Source organism: Dama dama, chromosome 30 (genome assembly GCF_033118175.1).
Source record: "Dama dama isolate Ldn47 chromosome 30, ASM3311817v1, whole genome shotgun sequence".
Taxonomy (NCBI): Eukaryota; Metazoa; Chordata; class Mammalia; order Artiodactyla; family Cervidae; genus Dama; species Dama dama.
The window spans coordinates 25498663-25520164 of NC_083710.1; the positions used below are offsets into that span (position 1 = coordinate 25498663).

The 21502-nt window shown below is 48.1% G+C and overlaps 1 protein-coding gene across 2 annotated transcripts in view; it reads right to left on the bottom strand.

Moving 5' to 3' along the window:
- The window catches only part of SLC25A15 (solute carrier family 25 member 15), a 30819-nt gene extending 14786 nt beyond the window's left edge, over nucleotides 1-16033 (bottom strand). Inside the window, exons 1-3 of one of the 2 annotated variants that reach the window (XM_061133490.1) lie at nucleotides 15901-16033; nucleotides 12987-13111; nucleotides 5308-5566 (exon numbers count right to left, since the gene is read on the bottom strand). In XM_061133490.1, the coding sequence (XP_060989473.1) occupies nucleotides 5308-5566; nucleotides 12987-13041 (314 nt within the window). In that variant the 5' untranslated portion in view covers nucleotides 13042-13111; nucleotides 15901-16033. Of the gene's footprint in view, nucleotides 1-5307; nucleotides 5567-12986; nucleotides 13112-15886 lie in introns of both variants that reach the window. The other variant, XM_061133491.1, reaches the window with a different exon arrangement.
- Between the last annotated feature and the right edge of the window lie 5469 nt (nucleotides 16034-21502).

Below are 21502 nucleotides of genomic sequence, written 5' to 3' on the forward strand. Positions count from 1 at the left end.
AACTCATTTACGAAAACAAACTCACAGACTTCAAAAACAAACTTAAGGTTACCAAAGGGGAAACATGGGAATAAATCAGGAGTTTGGGATTAACATATACACACTACTATATATAAAATAATCAAGTCAGTTCAGTCACTCAGTCGTGTCCGACTCTTTGCAACCCCATGGACTGCAGCACGCCAGGCTTCCCTGTCCATCACCAACTTCTGGAGCTTGCTCAAACTCATGTCCATCGAGTCGGTGATGCCATCCAACCATCTCATTCTCTGACATCCCCGTCTCCTCCTGCCTTCAATCTTTCCCAGCATCAGGGTCTATTCCAGTGAGTCAGTTCTTTACATCAGGTGGCCAAAGTACTGGAGTTTCAACTTCAGCATCAGTCCTTCCAATGAATATTCAGGACCGATTTCCTTTAGGATGGACCAATTTGATCTCCTAGCAGTCAATCAACAAGGGCCTACTATATAGCACAGGGAATGCTACTCAATATTCTATATTAATCTACATGGGAAAACAATCTTAAAAAGAATGGAGATAGTTAGCGATATATATGTATCTATATATCTAATTATTACTTAACTGTACACCTGAAACTAATAACATTGCAAATCAAATACACACCAATATAAAATAAAAATTAAATTTTAAAAATAGTGTTTTGGAAACCATTAAAAAAGTTACAGTAAACTAATGGTTACAGAAACTGGAGTCAAACATTACTACAGACAAAGCTTACTTTACTGTGCTTCACTTTACTGCACTTTGAAGATACTGCATTTTTTAAAATCAAAGGTTTGTGGCAACCCCAAGTTGTCACATAATGGCTAGTATTTTTTAGCAATGAAGTATTTTTAAATTGGGCTTCCTAGGTTCCACCTGCATTCAGGAGACCTAGGTTCGAGCCCTGGGTTGGGAAGAATCCCTGGAGAAGGAAATGGCAATCCACTCCAGTATTCTTTCTTGGGAAATCCTATGGACAGAGGAGCCTGGCGGGCTACAGTCTATAGGGTCACAAGACTCAGACATGACTTAGTGACTAAACCACCATTTTAAAATTAAGGTAGGAAAAAAAAAAAAAAAAGGTAGGTACATTGGTTTTTGAGGCAAATACTATTGCACACTTAACAGATTGCCTTTCCCTCCTCCAGGGGATCTTCCCAATCCAGGAATCAAACCCAGGTCTTCCGCATTGCAGGTCGATTCTTTACCAGCTGAGCCACAAGGGAAGCCCGCAATACGGTGTAAACATAGCTTTATATGCACTGGGAAACCAAAAAATTTCCAAGATGATCTGGAACCAAATCCAAATCCAGAATAGTTGACATGTGCCTGCATAAAGCCAAGGTCCGTCTGCCCTCTTCAATTTGATTTCCTACCTCTGGTGGCCTGGCATTGGTGCCTTAGGTGAACGTGAAGTGGGTGCCCAGGGCCAAGCCAGCCTGTTGCACACCCAGGCCTCAGAAGAGCTGGCTTGGAGCAGGCTTTCTTTCAGAAGGAAGACACTGCCTGCAGTGTGGCCTTCCTTTTAGAGAATGACATGTCAGAGCATTACCAGGAGAGCCAGCTCCACAACTGCACTGGCACACAGCTTTCTAGGAGTGGGGACTGCCAGACACTGTCCCCTCCAGCCTTCCCACTTCCCTCCTGCTTGGCTTGTTTGTCAAAACCAAAGCTTAAATGGTTTGTCTCTTGGCTAGCCTGCAAATCTGCACTTGGCCTCCCTCTGGGGCTCTCTGTCAACCTGCTGACAGGCTGTAGTCAATTAGGGTCATTGACCAGGGTTGGCCAAGCTTGCTGGAACAAAGGTGGCACTGATAAATGCAGACGGCTATTCAATCTAAGAGGCAGTAACGCCTGAACGAACCCCAAGCATGCTGATACAGGGCAGCACAAAGCCAAGTCTGATCTGCAGTGGACTTTGGCTTTCTAATAAATACTTTTTGCATGAGGTGAGGGACACGGGCCTCAGGCTATGCCTGTAGTATAAATGTTTAGACCTGGAGCTCGAGTGGCAGTCAGAGTGGATGGGATTTGTAAGAATCAACTGTTTTTGTCACCCACTCGACAAATATGTACCTATATATTCCTGCTGTGTCAGACTCCTTCCAGCCAAGGATGGAAAGAGACCACCACCCAGGGGGGCGTGTTCAAACTGAGAACAGACAAATATTTACAGCAGCCCTGCAGAAATTCACCAGGTGCCCACAAGCAGGTCTTTGCTTTTGCTGCACCTGCAGAATTATTAATCTTGTCTCTGGACCTGATCTCCTACAAAGTACTCTAGAGCCTGTCAGTGGTCTGATGGGAACAGTGCTGGTTGCAGGGCGCAGAAGACACGGCTGGGGTCCCGGCTGCATCACGTGTCAGCCCGTGTCAATGTCCGTGCCAGTGTCCCTGCCTATGAAACGGAGACCACTGCCTGCCTGGATGCTTTCACAGGACCACGGGATGAGGGCTAGGGAAGCATGGCATGCATGTCAGAGCTTCGCAAGCTCTCAGGCAGCATGTGCTCAATGGTAATGAGCAACACTGCTCTGCAGGATGAAAAAGGCAGCAGGTCCCTGTCCCCCAAGTTCCAAAACAAAAAAAAAGGCAAGGAGGGCTTCCCTGGCTGGTTCGTTGGCGGAGAATTTGCCTGCCAAGGTAGGAGATGACCTGCCAAAGAATAACTAAGCACAACTACTGAGCCTGAGCTCTAGAGCCCTGGAGCTGCAACTACTGGAGTCCACGTGCCCTAGAGCCTGTGCTCCGCAACAAGGGAAGCCGCCACAGCGAGAAGCCGGCGCACAGAGTAGCCCCTGCTCCCAACTAGAGGAAAGCCTGTACAGCAAAGACAACCCAGCGTAGACACAAATAAATAAAATTATTTCTTTTTCCTGTTTTAAAAAAAGGCAAAGGTGCTGGTTAAGCCAAGCGAAACAGGAAGATTTCTTCACTGCAGGACCTGCTCCGAATCTCCTGCGGTTACTCCGTCCTTCTCCAAGAATGCTATGCTATGTCGTTTCAGTCGTGTCTGACTCTTTGCAACCCCGTGAACTTGTAGCCCTCCAGACTCCTACATCTGTGGGATTCTCCAGGCAAGAATACTGGAGTGGGTTGCGATGCCCTCCTGCAGGGGGTCTTCCCGACCCAGGGATCGAACCCACGTCTCATTTTGTCTCCTGAATTGGCAGGCAGGTTCTTTACCACTAGCAGTACCAAGGATGCTAAAGGAGACTAAAGTTACAGGTTTTTTCAGCTAAAAAGTCTCTCCCTCGAGTGGGAAGAGCTCCAGTCACAGCTGTGTCCTTCCTGTCTGTCTCTACATGGGACACCACATTCTCCTTTTTTGGCTTCTGCTTATTTTTTTACTTCGTCTTTTTTCCTGACCCCTCCTTGCTGGATGATCCTAGGATCCATGCTCAGTGCTACTAACATGTCTACCTGGGTGATTTCATCCAGTCCTGAGCCTTTAAAAAAAAAAAAAAAAAAGTTTCATCCATCAAGATAAAATGGCTGCCTATAAACAGGCACCTCTTCAGGGAACTGCAGAGAAGACTTTTGTACAAAGGGAACCTACTGTAGCCACATGGGACCTTTGGTTTCAACAGGATCTCAAATTCCCACCAAAAAACCCAGCCAAGACTGTCCTCTGCAACCATGAAGCTAAGAATGCTTTTAAATGATACAAAATAAATCAGGGCTTCCCTGGTGGTCCAGTGGTTAAGAGTCTGCCTTGCAATGCAAGGGACACCAGTTAGATTACTGGTGTGGGAAGATCCCACATGCCACAGGGCAAGTCCATGCTCCACAATGACCAAGCCTGCGCTCTTTAGCCTGGGAGCTGCAATTACTGAAGCCCCCGTGCCGGAGAGCCCGTGCTCTGCGAGAAGAGCAGCCTCCTCAATGAGAAGCCCGTGCATTTCAACAAAGAGTAGCCCCTACTTGCCCCAACTAGAGAAAGCCTGTGAGCAGCAACAAGGACCCAACGCAGCCAAAAAGAAATATTTAGAAAACAATAATAAAATAAAATAAATCAATGTTCAAAAGAGCAAACGGTTAATGTCCCAGTGCTTTCCAAATTCCTTTAATCTCTGTATAATAAATACCCAAGAGACGACCAAGCACACGCCAGTCTGATGTTTGGGGCACACGTGGCCAAGGAAACAGACCCTCACCTGCATCTTCTCAGACGCTCTGACCCTTCTTAAGATTCCAACTTCCTCCTCAACCTCTTTGACTGCATTTTGCTGATGATGTGGAACCCAAAACTCAAATCACAAGTCGGATCTCTGGTTTAAGTTCTACACTTCCGCCTCGAGAAGTGGCACCCACAAGCAGCATTTGAAAAGCGTGTTCCCCAAATAGCACATGATGCCACTTACAGGTGGAATCTAATTTTTAAAAACGGCACAAATGGACTTATTTACAAAGCAGAAACAGACTCACAGATTGTAGAATCAAACTTCTAATTACTAACGGGGAAATGGAGGCAGGAGGGATAAATTAGGAGATTGGGATGAACATACACACACTACTGTATATAAAATAGATAACCAACAAGGTCCTACTGTATAGCACAGGGAACTCTTCTCAATATTTTGTAATAACCTATGTAGGAAAACAGTCTGAAAAAGAATGGATATATGTATAACTGATTCACTTTGCTATGCACCTGAAACTAACAACATTGTAAATGAACTATGCTCCAATTGAAAGGAAAAAACTGGACTTCCCTGGTGATACAGTGGATAGGAATATGCCTGCCAAGGCAGGGGACATGGGTTCAATCCCTGGTCCAGGAAGATTTCACATGCCATGGAGCAACCAAGCCCATGTGCTGCAACCACTGAGTCCACGCAATTACTGATGCCCGTGTGCCGAGAGCCTGTGTTCCACAATAAGAGAAGCCACTGCAATGAGAAGCCTGCATACCGCGATGAAGAGTAGCCCCCCCACTCTCTGCAACAAGAGAAAGCCCGAGCATAGCAATGAAGACCCAGCTGAACCAAAAAAAAAAAAAAAAAAAAATTAATAATAAAATAAAAGAAAAATAATCCTTAAAAAAGAAAAGCATCTTCCTGAAGAATGGGAGGAAGGTGAGGGTGGCTGGTTCTCCATGGTGGATTGTGGGCAACTCTTTTACATAACACATATGTATGTGCTTGCCCAGTTTCCTGTGACAGTGATGATCACTTCAGAATCAAGAAAGTGGTTACTGGTAAAACAAAAAAATGGAAATGTTCTTCCCAATAAGGTCTCTTAAAGCTCTTGGCCAAATAAGTGCTGGTTTTCAAACAAAGAGGGTCAGCGCCCTCAACTCACCTCAGCTTCGCCTGCCGGTCCAGCCCAGCCACTTTCCGCACCATCTGCTGGCAGAAGCCGTAGCACATGAAGAGGACGGAGTTCTCGGCGATGTTGGCGATGAGCGCGGGGCTGGTGCCCTTGTAGAAGCCCCAGAAGCCCGTTTGGGAGTAGGTCTTGAGGCAGCAGTCGGCGAGGCCCCGGTATAGGTTGGGGAACGTCTGCATCTTCACCTTCATGGTGTCGAAGGGCTGCCCAGTCAGGACACATGCTGTGCCCCCTGTAACCAGGACAGAGTCCTTGTCCGGCCCGAGTCCATGTCCGTGCGGCAGGGTACAGCCCCGGGGACGCTCGGAGATGAGGCAGACCACCCCCGGGCTAACCTCTGCGTCATCTTATTTGACCTCTTCTCCCCCTAAGACCTTCTAGCCCAGTTCAGTAAAACTTCTAGGGGGTTCCCTGTGTGCTGGGTCCCCTGCCCAGCCCTGAAGGAGCTCACACTCAGCAGGGGAGAAGGACGTGTTCAACAGTCAGAGCCACTGATTGATATGAAGGTGGGACGTGTGTTCAGGAGCATCGCTCAGAGGCACCTGGGGTTGAGCCTGACTCTGCTGTGAGATCCAGGACAAGCGATGTGACTTCTGAGCCTCAGTTCCCTACCAGGATAGCATGAGGATTAGGATAAGGGTCTAACGCTGTGGTTGCTACACCAGCGGTTAATTTATAGGGGTTAACTGTGTGTGCGTCCACATAGAAGGAAGGGGAGAGGAACGGCCTGGAAAGAGTTCATCACTCCTCTGTCTGTTGCCCCATGGTCCTGATGACTATCAGAAAAATAACAGGAGACTAGGCCACAGAGAGAGAAAACAAAGAGCCTAATTAGTCCCCAGAGAGCTAAATGTTCGACCCTATGGGAAAACCTCTTATCTGGACTCTGCCAATTAATGACTTGTATTCAGACAGGAACTGGATTGAAACTTACTTTGCTTAGCATACATATTTATATGCTTTTATTGCAGAAGGAGCATGCATGCATGCACGGGAGAAGAAAATGGCAACCCACTCCAGTATTCTTGCCTGGAGAATCCCAAGGACAGAGGAGCCTGATGGGCTGCTGTCTATGGGGTCGCACAGAGTTGGACACGACTGAAGCGACTTAGCAGCAGCAGCATACGGTTAAGAGTATTAAATACAGCAAAATCTAAATTGCATTCAATTATAACTCTGACGTGAGGAAGAGAATGATCTATAAACCCTGAAACTCTTTGGAAAAGACCCTGATGCTGGGAAAAGCGCGAGGGCAAGAGGAGAAGGGGGTGACAAAGGATGAAATGGTTGGATGGCACCACTGACTCAACAGACATGAGTTTGAGAAAACTCCAGGAGATAGTGAAGGATAGGGAAGCCTGGCGTGCTGCAGTCCATGGGGTCACAAACAGTCAGACACGACTTAGCAACCGAACAACAACATAAACCCTGTGCTATCCCCAGACCCTGGACTGGGTCAGCATTTGGGGGACTGTCCCTGGTGAACGCTTCTACCTCCCCTTGGGCCAGGAGGTCCCCTACTTGTGCCAGGACACACAACCATTGGATGAGGTTATTAAAGCCTCTGCAAAGTTAAAGAGAAGGCAAGCAACCTAGATGTCCACAGACAGATGAATGGATAAAGAAGATGTGATACATATATACAATGGAATATTACTCAGCCATAAAAAGGAATGAAACTGAGTCATTTGTAGTGACGTGGATGAACCTAGAGAATGAAGCCAGAAAAACAAATAATGTGTATTAATGTATATATATATGGACTCTAGAAAAATGGTACTGATGAACCTATTTGTAGGGCAGGAATAGAGACACAGATATAGAGAACAGACTTGTGGACACAGGGAAGGTGAGGCAAATTGAGAGTGTAGCACTGATGTACATACACAACCATGTGTAAAAGAGACAGCTAGTGGGAAGCTGCTGATAGCTGGGAGCTCAGCTCGGTGCTCTGAGGTGACCTAGAGGGGTGGGACGGAGACTCAAGAGGGAGGGGATGTGTGTATACATGTGGCTGACTCATGTCGTTGTACAGCAGAAACTAACGACACTGTGAAGCAGTTATCCTCCAATTTAAAGACAAAACCAACCGGAGACGGCTGACATAAAGCATTTCAGAAACGTAATTTCACAGCTTTGACATAATAAGTTACATAATAAGTTCCAACTATGCTGTGGAAAATAGAGATGGAGGGAGGGCTATTAGGAATAACTCCCAATTATTGGTAGATGAACATTTCCCAAGAGTCTGAAAACTGAACTGTTAAGCAAGCACAGGTAGGGTCTCCATGATCCTATCACCATTGCTCCTCCCTTCTAGGAGAGCAATGACACGTTTCTGCTTTTGTCCTGCCGCACCATCATCTCACACCATCACCAGTCCTGAATTAGTGGAATATAATTTAATAAGATGTTACCATAATTAGAGTCATTCTCTCCCAGGTACTGATGGGCTAGAATGAAATAAGATCCTGCTGCTGCTAAGTCGCTTCAGTCATGTCCGACTCTGTGCGACCCCATAGACGGCAGCCCACCAGGCTCCGCCGTCCCTGGGATTCTCCAGGCAAGAACACTGGACTGGGTTGCCATTTCCTTCTCCAATGCGTGAAAGTGAAAAGTGAAAGTGAAGTCGCTCAGTCCTGTCTGACTCTTAGTGACCCCACGGACTGCAGCATACCAGGCTCCTCCATCCATGGGATTTTCCAGGCAAGAGTACTGGAGTGGGGTGCCACTGCTTCTCTATGTCAAAAATAATCATTTTAAAAGAAGAGGTGAATGTCAGAATTTTTAAAGCAGGTTCATAATCTTGACAGCCTAGATGGGGCTACATGGAATAAAGCATTTAATTCAGAGCATTAAAATTCTATCCTAACCAGGAGTTTCCTATATTTTCACCCAACCATCCTGAACTGCGCAGACATCTGGGTTGCCACAGTACCCATTTGCTGCTTATCCATAAGTTTCCAACAGGGACAAAGTAGGAGGCTAATGTACTTCCAATGCTACCTAGAGTTCTCTCCCTTCTTCCATGGATGCAAGCTAACTTCCTATGTAACTTGTGGCTGTTTAGTCTCTCAGTCATGTCCACTTCTTTTGCGACCTGGTGGACTGTAGCCTGCCAGGCTCCTCTATCTGTGGGATTTTCCCAGCAAGAATACTGGAGTGGGTTGCCATTTCCTTCTCCAGGGGATCTTCCTGACCCAGGGATCAAACTCTCATCTCTGCCTCTTCTGCACTGCAGGCGGATTCTGTACCACTGAGCCTCCAGGGAAGCTCAGACAAATGACACAGTCATGGCACTCATCACGCCCTGCTCAAGGAGGTGATAACTATTCCGAACACCAGCACTAACCCAAGACCAAGACAGTCCTCATACCCGTCGAGTCTACAAAGCTATGAATAATTTACAGGAATTCTCTCTTTCCCTACTTGCCTAGAGCTCAGACCTCTGATCATCTTGCTCTCCATAAGAAACAGGAGGGGGTTCCTCCAATAAAAAAAAAATTAATAATTTTAAAAAGTTCATTAAAAAAATAAAAAAGAAACAAAAGGGGGACTTCCCTGGCGGTCCAGTGGTTGACATTCCAAGGCACAATTTGATCCCTAGTCGGGCAACTATGCCCACAGGTCACAACTAGAGAAGCCTGTGTGCTTCAATGAAGACTCAGCATAGTCCCCAAAAAAGAAAACAAAAAACAAAGGGGCCCATTCTCTGCACTTTTGTGTCGGTGTCACTGCGGCACTTTCCTCTGCAGGAGATGTGTTGCCACCTACATCTTCTCAAGGTTGCGGCTGTGGATTTCAGTCCTCCACACAGTGGAGCCAGCAGGTGACAGACTAGAGGAAATCCACCAGGGCTGGGACGGTGATGGCGGTGATGGACAGCGCTCATGGAGGGCCACGGTGAACATGGAGAACAGACCCTCACCCGGAAGGACCTGGCCACCTGCCCACCCACGCAGAAAGGACAGCCTCCAACCCACTGGAGGCGATCAGTCAGTGTGCCCCTGAGTGGTGCAGACAGGCGTGTCATTTTCAAAATATTCCAACCAAAAAGCGCTTTTGGTTTGTGGTTAAGTTTGGCATTTGAAAGGATAAACCTCAGTGATCTAAAAATGCCACATTTTGGGGACTTCCCTGGCAGTCCAGTTGTTAGGACTTCCTAACTCAGACGGTGAAGAATCTGCCTGCAATGCAGGAGACTGGGGTTTGATCCCTAGGTCAGGAAGATGCCCTGGAGGAGGGAATGGCTACCCACTCCAGTATTCTTGCCTGGAGAATCCCATGGACAGAGGACCCTGGCGGGCTACAGCCCATGGGGTCGCAAAGAGTCGGGCACTCAAGACTGAATGACTAACACCATTTACAACAGGTGGTGTGGCTTCCATCCCTGGTTGGGGAACTAGGATCCCACATGCCAAAAAATAAAAATAAAAATAAAATGCCTCTTTCCTGACTACTTAAGCAAGGCACATTGCAACAGAGCAGTCTGGGGAAAGAATGCATCATTTTATGTTGATAGTTGTGAAGCTACTAAACCTTCATGTGCCACTAAGGTTTCCCTTTAAGGGGATTTAACTTTTGAGATCCAATTACCTAACCAACTGCCTTCAAATCCTCCCCAACCAGCTGCCCGGGCCTCTCGATCCTTTCCTGGCATCGCTCCTACAGCAGCTTCAGACACGGAAGCTGCGCTTTAGGGTAGACGAGCTGGCTTGAAACCCTGCTTGATGGAAGAGGTTTGTCTAGAAGACACACACGCCAGAGAACACCGGGACGCTACACCCACATCACCTCCAACCATGGCTGCCTCTGCTCTGACACACGTCGCTTCCATGGTGGTCCATATCTACAGAGCACTAGGGGTCCTCTGCTCCTGGCAACGGCCACAGAGAAATCCCAAAGCCCACCAGTTTCCCCAGAGAGCTGGGGCGGTGAAGCCTCCAAAGGAATCCCCACCTCTGGGGGACGCTATTGGCCATCATGTAGCAGCAGAACAAAGATGACAGAACGGGACAAGGAACCAGGCAGCCAAGGTCCTCGCCCTGTCTTTATTTACACCATCTATTAACAGCTGTGCAGCCTTGAACAAATCCACTATCCCTCCCTGGGCCCCTTTTCTACACATACAAGAGCATTAGAGTCAAGGGTCTCTAAAGGCCCTTCTAGCTCCATCACTCAAAGGCTGAAACCTCTCAAAAATGGGACGGCTGCTTCCCATTCACACAGGGGGAGTTCTCAGGTCACCACGTGGGACCTCCTCTGCCTGGTGTCTCACAGGCTTAGCACCCAGGAAGCCTGCTGACCTCAGATGTCAAGACAACCAGGGTGGTACTACATCAGTGAGGGGCGACCCTGGGTTTGCAGTGCAGGAAGGAACACCTACCCACAGTTAGCAGAAAAAATAAATGCTAGTATGTATAAGGGCCTGATACATGTTAACACCACTGTAAAAAGTACGTGTACTGGCAAATGCCTTACTCAGCCAGGTTCCTGACAATATTGTTGCAATTTACATCTTTAAATATTACTATACTTACTATACAGGCCTGATACATGTTAAAAAAAAAAAAAAAAGCACGTGTACTGGCAAATGCCTTACACAGCCAGACTCTGGACAATACTGTTGCAATGTACATCTTTACAGATTACTATTATGGATGCAGATACAGTTATGAATGCAGTACTCAAATGCCTGTCCTGTCCTTTCCAGGAAAAGCAAAAATGCTTTAATTCTATTACAACAGATCTTTCATCTTGGACAGACTGACTGAAAAAGACACAGAATCCCAAAAACTGAGCTTCCCCCATGGGGTGAAACGCATTCCTACTGCAGAGACACGAACTGAGCACAGACACTCACAGGAGGGCACGAGGCAGGCAGAGGCAGGCAGCTGGGCCCACGGTTGCCAAAGTCAGCGTCCTCTGCCAGCGAATGACACGGGCAGGGGTTAAAGGGACGGAGAGGGGACAGTGCGCAGGGCCGGGGGGCTCAATCCCACGGCAATCAGCATGCGAGAGGCCACGGGATGGAACCCAGACAGCCCTTAGTCCCCCATCCCCTCCAGCACCGCACCCTGCTCCTCCTCGTGGTCTCTGACCTGGGAGCGCCCCTGCCCGCACCTCTTATCAGCCTGCAGTGTACCGTCTCCAGACTTCCTCGTGAGCCTACTTTGGCCCATCTCTGGTTCATGGAAAAATACTGTGAGCTTCCTTGAACCCCTGATTTCTTTTTCACAACTAAGGCAAGAGGATGAGAGCAGGCGGCCCTCTGACTGACTGCCCTTCATCTGCTGACCCGGGAGGCCCCCCCAGATAAGAGGACGAGGGATAACCCACTCCACTGGCCTCTCCACCCCAGGAAGCGGTGACAAGATTCGGTGAGGGAGGCGAGGAGCAGTCAGGGTTTCCACTGGGAAAGTGGTGGGCATTCCAGCGCTTCTCTGGCCATAAAATCATCCAGGAATCCGAAGAACCAAGTCATCACTCAGGCACTTGGAATTCTGTCATCTGCCTCTCACTGAGTAAAGACGGCCTTTCTGAAGAGTGGCCTGCGTGGCAGGCACGGCCCAGAGCTTGCTGGTGCCTGGGAGGGGAGTTGTTGGGGCGCGGGGGCGGGGGCCAGAGTCTACCCTGGCACTCACCCCATCCACCACTCCCCGGCCAGGCCTCTCCTTCCCTTTCAGGCCTTTAAGACACAGTCAAAAGCCAGTCTTATTCACCGAAGACATTTCTAAGGGTTTCCTTGCTCTCCTGAGCAGCAGTAAAGACAGTCTCTGGGGTTTCCCTGGAGAAATGGTGCAGCGTTACTTCTGCATACAAGGGCTCTCGAGACTGCCAGGCCAGGAGTAGAATCCTGTGTATCCCAGCCACATGGCAATGGACATGTGGCTTCAGCTCTGAGCTGTGATCTCACAGGCTTCCAGCTGTGAACCAGGGACATTCCCACCCTTTACCCTGACTCCTAGTTGGTTTCCTTTTTGTCTTTTTATTTTTGTCAATCAAAAAACTTTTTTTAATTGGAGGATAAACGCTTCACAGTATTCTGCTGGTTTCTGCTATACATCAATATGAATCAGCCATAGGCATACATGTCCCCGCCCTCTTGAAACTCTCTCCACCCCATCCCACTCCTCCAAGTTGTCACAGAGGACTGGGTTGAGCTCCCTGCATCATACAGCCAATTCCCACCAGCTATCTATTTTACATATGATGATGGATATGTTTCCAGGCTGTTCTCTCAAAGTGTCCCACCGTCTCCTTCCCCCATTGTGTCCACAAGCCTGTTCTCTGTCTGCTTCTCCAGGGCTGCCCTGCAAAAAGTTGTTCATCAGTACCATCTTTCTAGATTCCATATATATATATGCGTTAATATATGATATTTTTCTCTTTCCGAATTACTTCACTCTGTATAATAGGCTCTAGTTCATCTACCTTGTTAGGACTCACTCAAATGTGTTCTTTTTTACAGCTGAGTATCATTCCATTGTATATATGTAACGTCTACCTTCTGCTGTACCTGCCACAGACTATTACACTCCCATTAAGCAGTTTCATTACAAGGTCCTGGAGTGGTAGAGGCAGTGTGCTCACTGGATCTCATTCGCAGAAGGTACCTGAGGATCAGAGAATGGGGTTTTCTCTGGCCTTACCTGCGGCCCCAGCCGTGAGGTCGATGGCAGCTTGGATGGCAGGGTTGGATTTCATATTCTCCCGCTCCTCTGCTGGGCTCCGTGGAGGGTGACTCTCTGGAGCTTATGACGGGCACCTCATATCCCTGGGAGGAAGCCAGAGCTCACCATCAGTCGGGCCTCTGCAGCCGCCCTTTCTCTAGGCCTGCTGCCCAGCTACTGCACTTGAACCTCACGGAACTGGGAAACTGGCTCTGCGTAGCTCCAGGGGAGGGGGCTAAGGGGGTCAGAGCAGCTCAGTCATCAGCCTCCCCTTCTCCCCACCCACCACCTCCCCATAAAAAGCACAGAGATTGAAAACCCTGCCTGAGTATCACTGCTCCAACAACAGATGAGGGCACTTCAACCAACTTTTCTGAAACTCTCAGAAACAAAGGCCAAACAGGCAAGCCAAGCAGACATCACAAGCCCCATCAAACCAGTTTTTCAGAGGCCTGGGTTGCTCTCTCAATCCACTAGGTTCTGCTCCAAATTCAGATAGCAGCTTGAGAACCTGAGAGAATGCCACAAAACAGGAGGTCTGAAAAGTAATGAGTTAGGAGCTCTGCCAAGTGACACCTGCCTGGGTCTGAATGCCTGCTCTGCCACCAGTAGGGGGGCCCTTTGGGCCCCTAAAGCTGGAGGCCCCTGTCTACACAAGGTCTCGGTCTATATTATCATAATCTGAGAGCAATCAGAAATAGCCACATCGGACAAATACAATGATAAACTGAATACGCACCAGGAGTTCTTAGAACTACGAAACATTAGCACCAAATATTCTTGTCATCAGACTTCCCTCCAGAGCTTCTCAACATAAATGTGCACACAGATCACCTGGGGACTTGATTAAAAGGCTCATTCTGATGTGATTGGTTCAAGTGGGACCAGAAATGCTGCCTGCCTGGACTGCTCCTAGGTGAAGTTTATAATGCCTGGTATTACCCATATTAATAGCAACACCTGGTCCATTGCCCCCCAAATTTGCTAGATAAGAATCACCTGGGACACTTGTTAAATATTCAAATAACTAGGCCAGTCTCCTGGTGATCTTGATTCAGTAGGTTTGAGCTGGAGTCTAGAAGCTTGGGGAAAACCAGATCTACTTTTCTACCTTTAGACAAAAAAAAAAAAAAAAATCAACTGCTGCCATGGCAAGGACTTAAATAAATATTGACTAGAAAAGAGGAGGTGGTTCTTTAACAGAATATTCTTACGTGTGAATAACAAGGAACACTTTTTAACCATCACACCTAAGACATCACACCCAGTCAGGCCACCTCTCAGAGGGGGTGGGTGGGCTGGATGCTCCGTGAATACCAACATCACCCTAATCACCAGCAGAAAATAATTTTAGCCTCCAAGAAGTTTTTCAGCCACTTTAAGTATGTTGTCAATGACCAGACACCAAGAATCTCGCTTTAAAAAAAGTTTTAAAACTAGCAACAACAAAAGTACAGCACTTTATAAAGCAATTAACTCACACGTAAAAACCACCAAGTTTATGTTACCTATAGGCCTGGAAGGGCAGTGCCAATTACTAATGTTGATAAGATGGGGACCATCCAGTATCGAGAGAAGGATATCAGGGTCCTAATCCAATCTCCTCCTTTTCCAAATGGAAAAACTGAGGCCAGAGGACGGCAACAGCTCATCCAAGGTCACACAAGTCTGCGCAAACAGCATTCAACCCAAGTCTTGCCTTTTGGGTCTGTGCTTATCGACCAATACTTAATTCCAGAGGATTCCCACCTGGTCAAAAGGAGAAACCAAAGCACTCAACCCTGCATTTTAGAGGGAAAAGGAGCCACAGATGGGGCACATCGGGGTTCATTTGCGGGGAGGGGGGGGGCAGGAGGGTACATTTCTCCCTTAGAAAGAAAGGGGCATAGCAGATGGTGCTATGTCATCAACGCGAATTTAACCCTTTTAGGCAAGTCAGACTTAAACACATCAACTCCTGCACATAACTACTTATAGAATTATTAGGACTGTTAACAGTGATGGGAACTGAGATTAACTCAGAAGATGTGAGCAACTGTTTCAAACGATGCGTGACTTTGGCTTGAGGAAGACAAATGGTTTGAGGGCGCCCGGCAGGACTGATCAACCTGAGAGACTAATTCCTGAGCCTTCGGTACCAACAGAAACAGAAAAACTGAACCTTGCGGCCTCCCTTTATCCTTCTTTCAAACTACACCGGAGTCCCATTCCAGAAGACGATGTACATTTCCCATTCCTCGGGGAAATTTGTTTCTCGTGCGGGAGAATCCGAGGACCCCCGCCTTCCCCCACCAGATCACAGCTTAGGGAAGATTCCAGCTTCAGGCCGAAACTGGGGTGACGGGAGGCCGCCCGCCATCAGAGCGCCCAGAGAGGGGCGCCCCACGGGCGCAAGGATGCAAACCAGTCTCGCCGCTTAGCAGCCGAGAGACCGGAGCTCCGGCTTCAGGGGCTCGGGATCCCGGTCCGCCCAAAGGGGTAGCTTAGGGAGACGACTTCCAACTTCTTCCCGACTCTAAACGCCCGCTGACTCTGCCCAGCAACCAGCCCGAGCCTCCCATTCATCCGCGCCTCCGCCCTGCCCGGCGCCGCGCGGAGCCAGGAGGCTGGGTGACACGACTAGGGGGCAAAGGAGGACAAGCTTTCCCGGGCGGTGACCGCGGCGCGCAGGAGGCCGCGGGGCCCGAGGGTCTACGGGGAAGTCCAGGGCCGAGCGCGGGAAAGGGGCGCCCGCGGGATCCCCGGGCACGTGGGCGGCGCGTGTGGGCCCGGGGACTCCGGATCCCCGCCGCCCGGGAAGGTCACGCCGCCCGGGCGCCGAGGCCCGCCCCGCTCCCCGCTTCCTCCCGGCCGGTTCCCCGCAGCCGCGAGCGCCTGACCGGGCTGCGCTCACCACCGCGTCCTGCTCGCGCTCCGCCGCCCGCTCTCGGCTCTGGATCGGCGGCGGGGGTGGCCGCTTAACACCCACGTCGGCCGCAGCCCAGCCCTCCAGCCCCGCCTCCCGCGCCCGACTGCTGCCGGCGGGCGGCCCCCGGGGCTCCGGAGCGCCCCTGCGGCCGGGGCGGGCGGCGCGGGCCCTGGGCTGCAGCGCCTCCCGCCCGCCGGCCAGGGAAGCGGAAGTCGGCGCGGCGCGGCCGCGCGCTCGGGCTCCGGGACCGCCGGGGGCCGCGAGCGGGTGGAGCCGGCCGGGCGGCGGGGCGGGAGGGCCGGCCGGGAGCCAGGGCCTCCACGTCGCTTTGCTGCCGGCTCGGTTCCCGGAGGCCCGCGGTGAGCTCGTATCTACCTCGATCTCAGGGCGGCGGCTGGGGGTACCTGGAGTTAGACCAGTGACTGAAGTCTGAAGGATGTTGACTTGGCTGGGACTCGGGGCTCAGACCTTCATTTTGTTATAATTGAGCCCCAAAGTGCTGAAATGGTAGTGATGAAAAATACATTCGTTTATTGCCGGTAAAAACAAAACCCCAAACATTTCCCATTCCGCCTTCCACGAGGAAACCTACACCGATGACATTTGGGGAAAGCACACCCACCAATGAAAACTGTTAACTCTTGTCTTTTTAAAGAATAGTTTCCAATGGGTATCTCAGACAGTAAAGAATCCGCCTGCAATGAAGGGGACCTGGGTTCCATCCTTAGGTTGGGAAGATCCCCTGGAGGAGGGCATGGCAACCCACTCCAATGTTCTTGCCTGGAGAATTCCATGGACAGAGGAGCCTGGCCGGGTACAGTCCATGGGGTCGAAAAGAGTCGGACACGACTGAGCGACTAAGCGCATGACTAAGCATAATGAATTATAGACTATTTCTGCACTTCTCTGGCATTTTATTAAAAAGCACAGTTCAAGGTTTCTGTTGTGCAAGGGGAGTAAAGGAATTTTCTCTAGTGTCCCAGGCAAAGACTCACTCATTTGGGAGGGTGTTGATTTGTGACTCACAGCTGTTCCATTAACAGTCATGGTCTTGGTGCTTTGGTTCAGACGTCATGAATTCATTTTCCTTTTCTACACCTTGTTTTCTTCTTTAAACTGTGCTATCATTTTTTTTTTTTTTCACATTTCTGCCCTGTTTGAATGTGGTGTTGGACTACTGATAGTGTAACCTAAGTGATGTTTGGTGACTGAGTCCTAAATGTCCAGTCGCTTCAGTCCTGTCTCTTTGTGACCCTGTGGACTGTAGCCCGCCAGGCTCCTCTGTCCATGGGAGTCTCCAGGCAAGAATACTGGAGTGGGTTGCCATTTCCTTCTCCAGGGGATCTTCCCAACCCAGGGATCGAACCCAGGTCTCTTATGGGTTCTCTTATGTCTCTTATGCTGCATTGGCAGGCAGGTTCTTTACCACTAGCGCCACCTGGGAAGCCTGATTTTTTTTTTTTTTTTTGGTGAGGGCCAGTGACAAATATTTGAGGTGATTTGTGTTAGGGCTTCCCAGGTGACTCAGTGGGTAAAGAATCCGCTTGCAACTCAGAAGATGGGTTCGATCCCTGGCTCCAGAAGATCCCCTGCAGGAGGAAATGGCAAGCCACTCCAGTGTTCTTGCCTGGAGAGTCCCATGGACAGAGGAGACTGGTGAGCTACAGTCCATGGGTTCACAAAGAGTTGGGTACAACTGAGTGACTGAATACGTGTTAATGCTTAAACATGAATGCCCAGCTGAATAGACCTGAGCGGGGGATGGTGAGGAAGTGCTGTGAGGGTGTCAGACCTCCTGACACATGCATGGGAGCCCTTCTCAATGCAGCACAAAACCATCATCTTCTCACAGAATCAGCACTTTAGAAATCAAGCTTCTGGAGCATAATTTAATTACAGAAACAAGCCAGGGCATTTGATCGACTTGCCCAGTGACATGCAGCATAACCAGTGAGAAGAACCTTCAGTATAATGTCCTAAAGGACTGGCACTTTCTGTGGCATCTGGCCTGGTGGCTTTTGCAAACAGAAACATGAGGCCCAAAGGAGCTAACTAGAGGCAGGCTTAGACCTCCTGTTACAGATTAGAAAGAGCCCCGGACTTGGAGCAAGGACACTTGTGTTAAAATCTCCATGACCTTTAGTGAGTCATTTAACCTTTCTAAACCTCAGCTATCACATGACAGCATCGTGGCCTCCTTTGAATCCTGCTGCTGTGGGAGCCTGCAGTAGCAATCCAGCATTGAGGGTGGGGATGGGCAGTGGTGCTTCTACTCCAGATCAGGGTCTCCTGACATTTTGTCCTGTCTTGCTTTAGCACCTTAACTCTCATCATTCTCCCCAAGGCTTTTACATTTCTTCTGTCTCTCACCTCTCCTTTACAACCCTTAGCCTCAATTCTATAAACTTAAGAAGCAATCAGGAAACTTCGGTGCAAGTTTTTAACCTCTTATCTACAAAGTTGCGTTTTTACACAAACTCTCACCTGTTTTCTTCTCCACTTGCTGTCTTGCTTACTACCGCATGGCCAGGAAAATGATGCAGGTGAAGAAACTGAGGCCTAGAGGGGTCAAGTGACTTAACTGATGTTGTGCAGTTACTAAGAGGAGAGCTGGAGCTCAGAGTTCATATTGTTAACTGCTACGCTCTACAGTAATACCTCCCAGAAGGCCTCCTCTGAAAAGCAAGAGGGTTGCAGAAACCCTTTCTCCTGGAAAGAGCTCCATAATATCTCCCTTCATAAAATTTTATTAAAAATCACCTCTTATAGTGGTGGCCCTATATGCTATCTTTGCTTTAGGAATAGAGACATATGTAGATGTAAAAAGGTTTAACGTCTCACAGGAGCTCAGAGAACAGATTGAAAAATCACCTGACTGTCATTAAATCATAAAAGTGTTCGTCCTAAGGGTTATTCCCCAGGGACCTGTTGGCCTCTTGAGAAGAGAGTTTTGGAGTCATGCATCACTGCTCTCTGTAGAGGTTAGTCAACCCCATGGTATTTCAAATCCAGGTTCAAAACAGCAAAGAAGTCAATGCACTGACCTCTTTGCTCCAGGCATCTGTGTGCAGCACTTGGGATTGCATAATCCAGGATATCAGTGCAGCTGGCTCTGGGGTGAGAGGGCAGGTATGACGCAGGTCAGAGGTGAGGCGACCGACAGAGTGGCTACATGGAAAAGGGAGCTTCTGCTGTTTCAATAGAATTTCACAATGTGCTGGTTAATGATACTAAAAGAAGAAATAATTTCACCACTTGAAGTCTTTGGGCCCTGATACCATGTGCATGTGTTTTAACAAAGTGTTAATTGAGCTGCAAATAATTCAGAAATATAGATTATCTCTCATTCAAGGTTACCTTTTGTTAATGAGAAAGAAGAAAATGCTTTGATCACACAATTTTAACTCCCATTGAATATTTTTGGCTGCTGATGTAACTTTTATTGAAAACCGTCAAATTTTTTTTGAATCAAATAGAATTTGTATTTGAAATAAATATGTTTGGATTTCTATAAGTGTGGTAAAGGAGGGTAATTTGTGTCCTGTGAAAGCATTGTTAGGGCAATGTTTTAAAGGGGGACAATTTTTTAATTTATCTTTTCCTTGGCAGTTTTTTAATGGTATAAGCAAAAATAAGAAAATCAGCCAAGATACATGTTTTAAGAGCCTTAGGTTTGAATTGGTAAAATATATGTTAAAAATGAAAGATAATTTATTATAGCAAAGAATGAGGAGAAATGCCCCTAAATGGTTAAACTTTAATGGGTTATCAATAAGAGGAAATACTATGCCATAATTTAAAAAATCATATTCTTATATATGTTTTAGTACATATTTGGCTACAAGTAATAGAATGTCCAGCTGTCAGTACATTTACTTTGAATATAAAAATATTTCTAGAGATAGGAAGTTCTAGGGTTGGTTAATTTAACAGCTTGAAAGCATCTGGGTCCACTTCTATATTTGTCTTTTCTTTTCCTCATGATCACAAAATGGCTGCCACAGCCCTGCCTATCACATTTTCACACACAACATCCAAAGGCAGGAAGCATTCTCCCATACCAACTTTTTATCAGAGAAAAAAAATTTTTTCGTGGAAGCCCTCTGTCAGACTTCTCCTTATATTTCATTGGTCTGGAACTGGGTCTTATGCTACCCCAAACATAAACATTGGGAAGAGAATGAAGTTACCATGACAGATATAAAACAGGTTTCAGTAAACTTCTTCTGAAAAGGACCAGCTAATAAATATTGGGTCAGTCAAAAGAGTTTGTTTGGGTTTTCCAAATATTTAAAAAAGAAAGAAAGAGACAATGGCAAGCTTCAGAGAGACCTCAGTCCAAGCAGAAGAAAAACCAAATAATTATAATTCAGGGAAGATGTGAGGCAAAGGGGTGTGAGTGGTGTGGCATCTTAGAGAAGGGCATGAATAGAAGATGAAAAAGAGACTCTCAGGGGAGGCCTCTAGGAGACCCCCCTATCGGGCTATGTTTTGAAAGGCAAAGTGGTCTTTTTTAAGAATATGAAAGTCTGCTGATGTAGCACTCAGGGCTCTTACAGTCAGCAGAAGCTAACTCTAGCTGACAGAGCAAAATAGCAGCCAGTTAAAAAGATTCTGGGTGACTCTCCTGACCGCTGAATGGGGAGATGATACTCCCTGAGGCCTTGAAACAAGTCCTCAAACCCACTGCAGAGCCGGTCAGCCGTGGAAACCATGCTGCAGTTCCTTAAGAGCTCTAGACGTTATAGTTGGTTCCACTGTCCCATCTGATGGTATAGTTTGTCCCCGTGATCCATCCACATCAAGGCTTCAGCCTTCTTTTTACTGCTTTTCCAAAGCAAGCATCTTCTTTCCCAGCTTTGCCTGACAAGCCACTGCCACTCCCTGTCCGCAGCCTCCCCTTTCTCATTTCCAAGTGGGTTTCTCCTTTGGGTGCAGCTGATGGTTGGAGCCTGGGTCACGTGTCTGGACCCCGATCTGTAAAAGGGGGCTGGGAACGTGGGGGTTTTCTGGCTTCTGTCTTAGAGAGGAAAGACCCACTTATTAGAAAATGCTTTGAATGTAGGCAGGGTTTTCAAACGATTTCAAGTAGCCAGAAAACATGACACATGCCGGCTCTAGATGGGCTGAGCATTCTGGGGGTGAGTTGGGGGGGCGTGGTATGGAGGAAGGCCACGTCTGAAGGTACAGAGCTTCGAAGCAGAACAACACGTCTGGGGAACCGGAGTAGTTTGGCTCTGCTAGAGTATAAAGCACGGAATGCTGGGAGGTGGGGCCGGGATGTGGCAAGAGCCACCTGCTAAATTCTCAGGTTTCTACTCAGTGATCTGCAACTGAAGCCCGGAAGTTGTGACTTGGGCCTTGCCTGGCCCAGGGCCTGGCCCATGGTGGGTTTTAGTCACTACTTGTTGAATCTTTGTAATAAATCTGTTGGATTGCATCATTGTTGCAGAATTTGCCAGTAAGAGATTTGCTGGTGTACACAGTTTTCTCTCTCTCTCTCTCTGGGGCGTGTGTGTGTGTGTGTGCGTGTGTGTGTGCGCGTGTGTGCTCACGTTTGTGTACACATGTGTCTTTTCCCACAGCT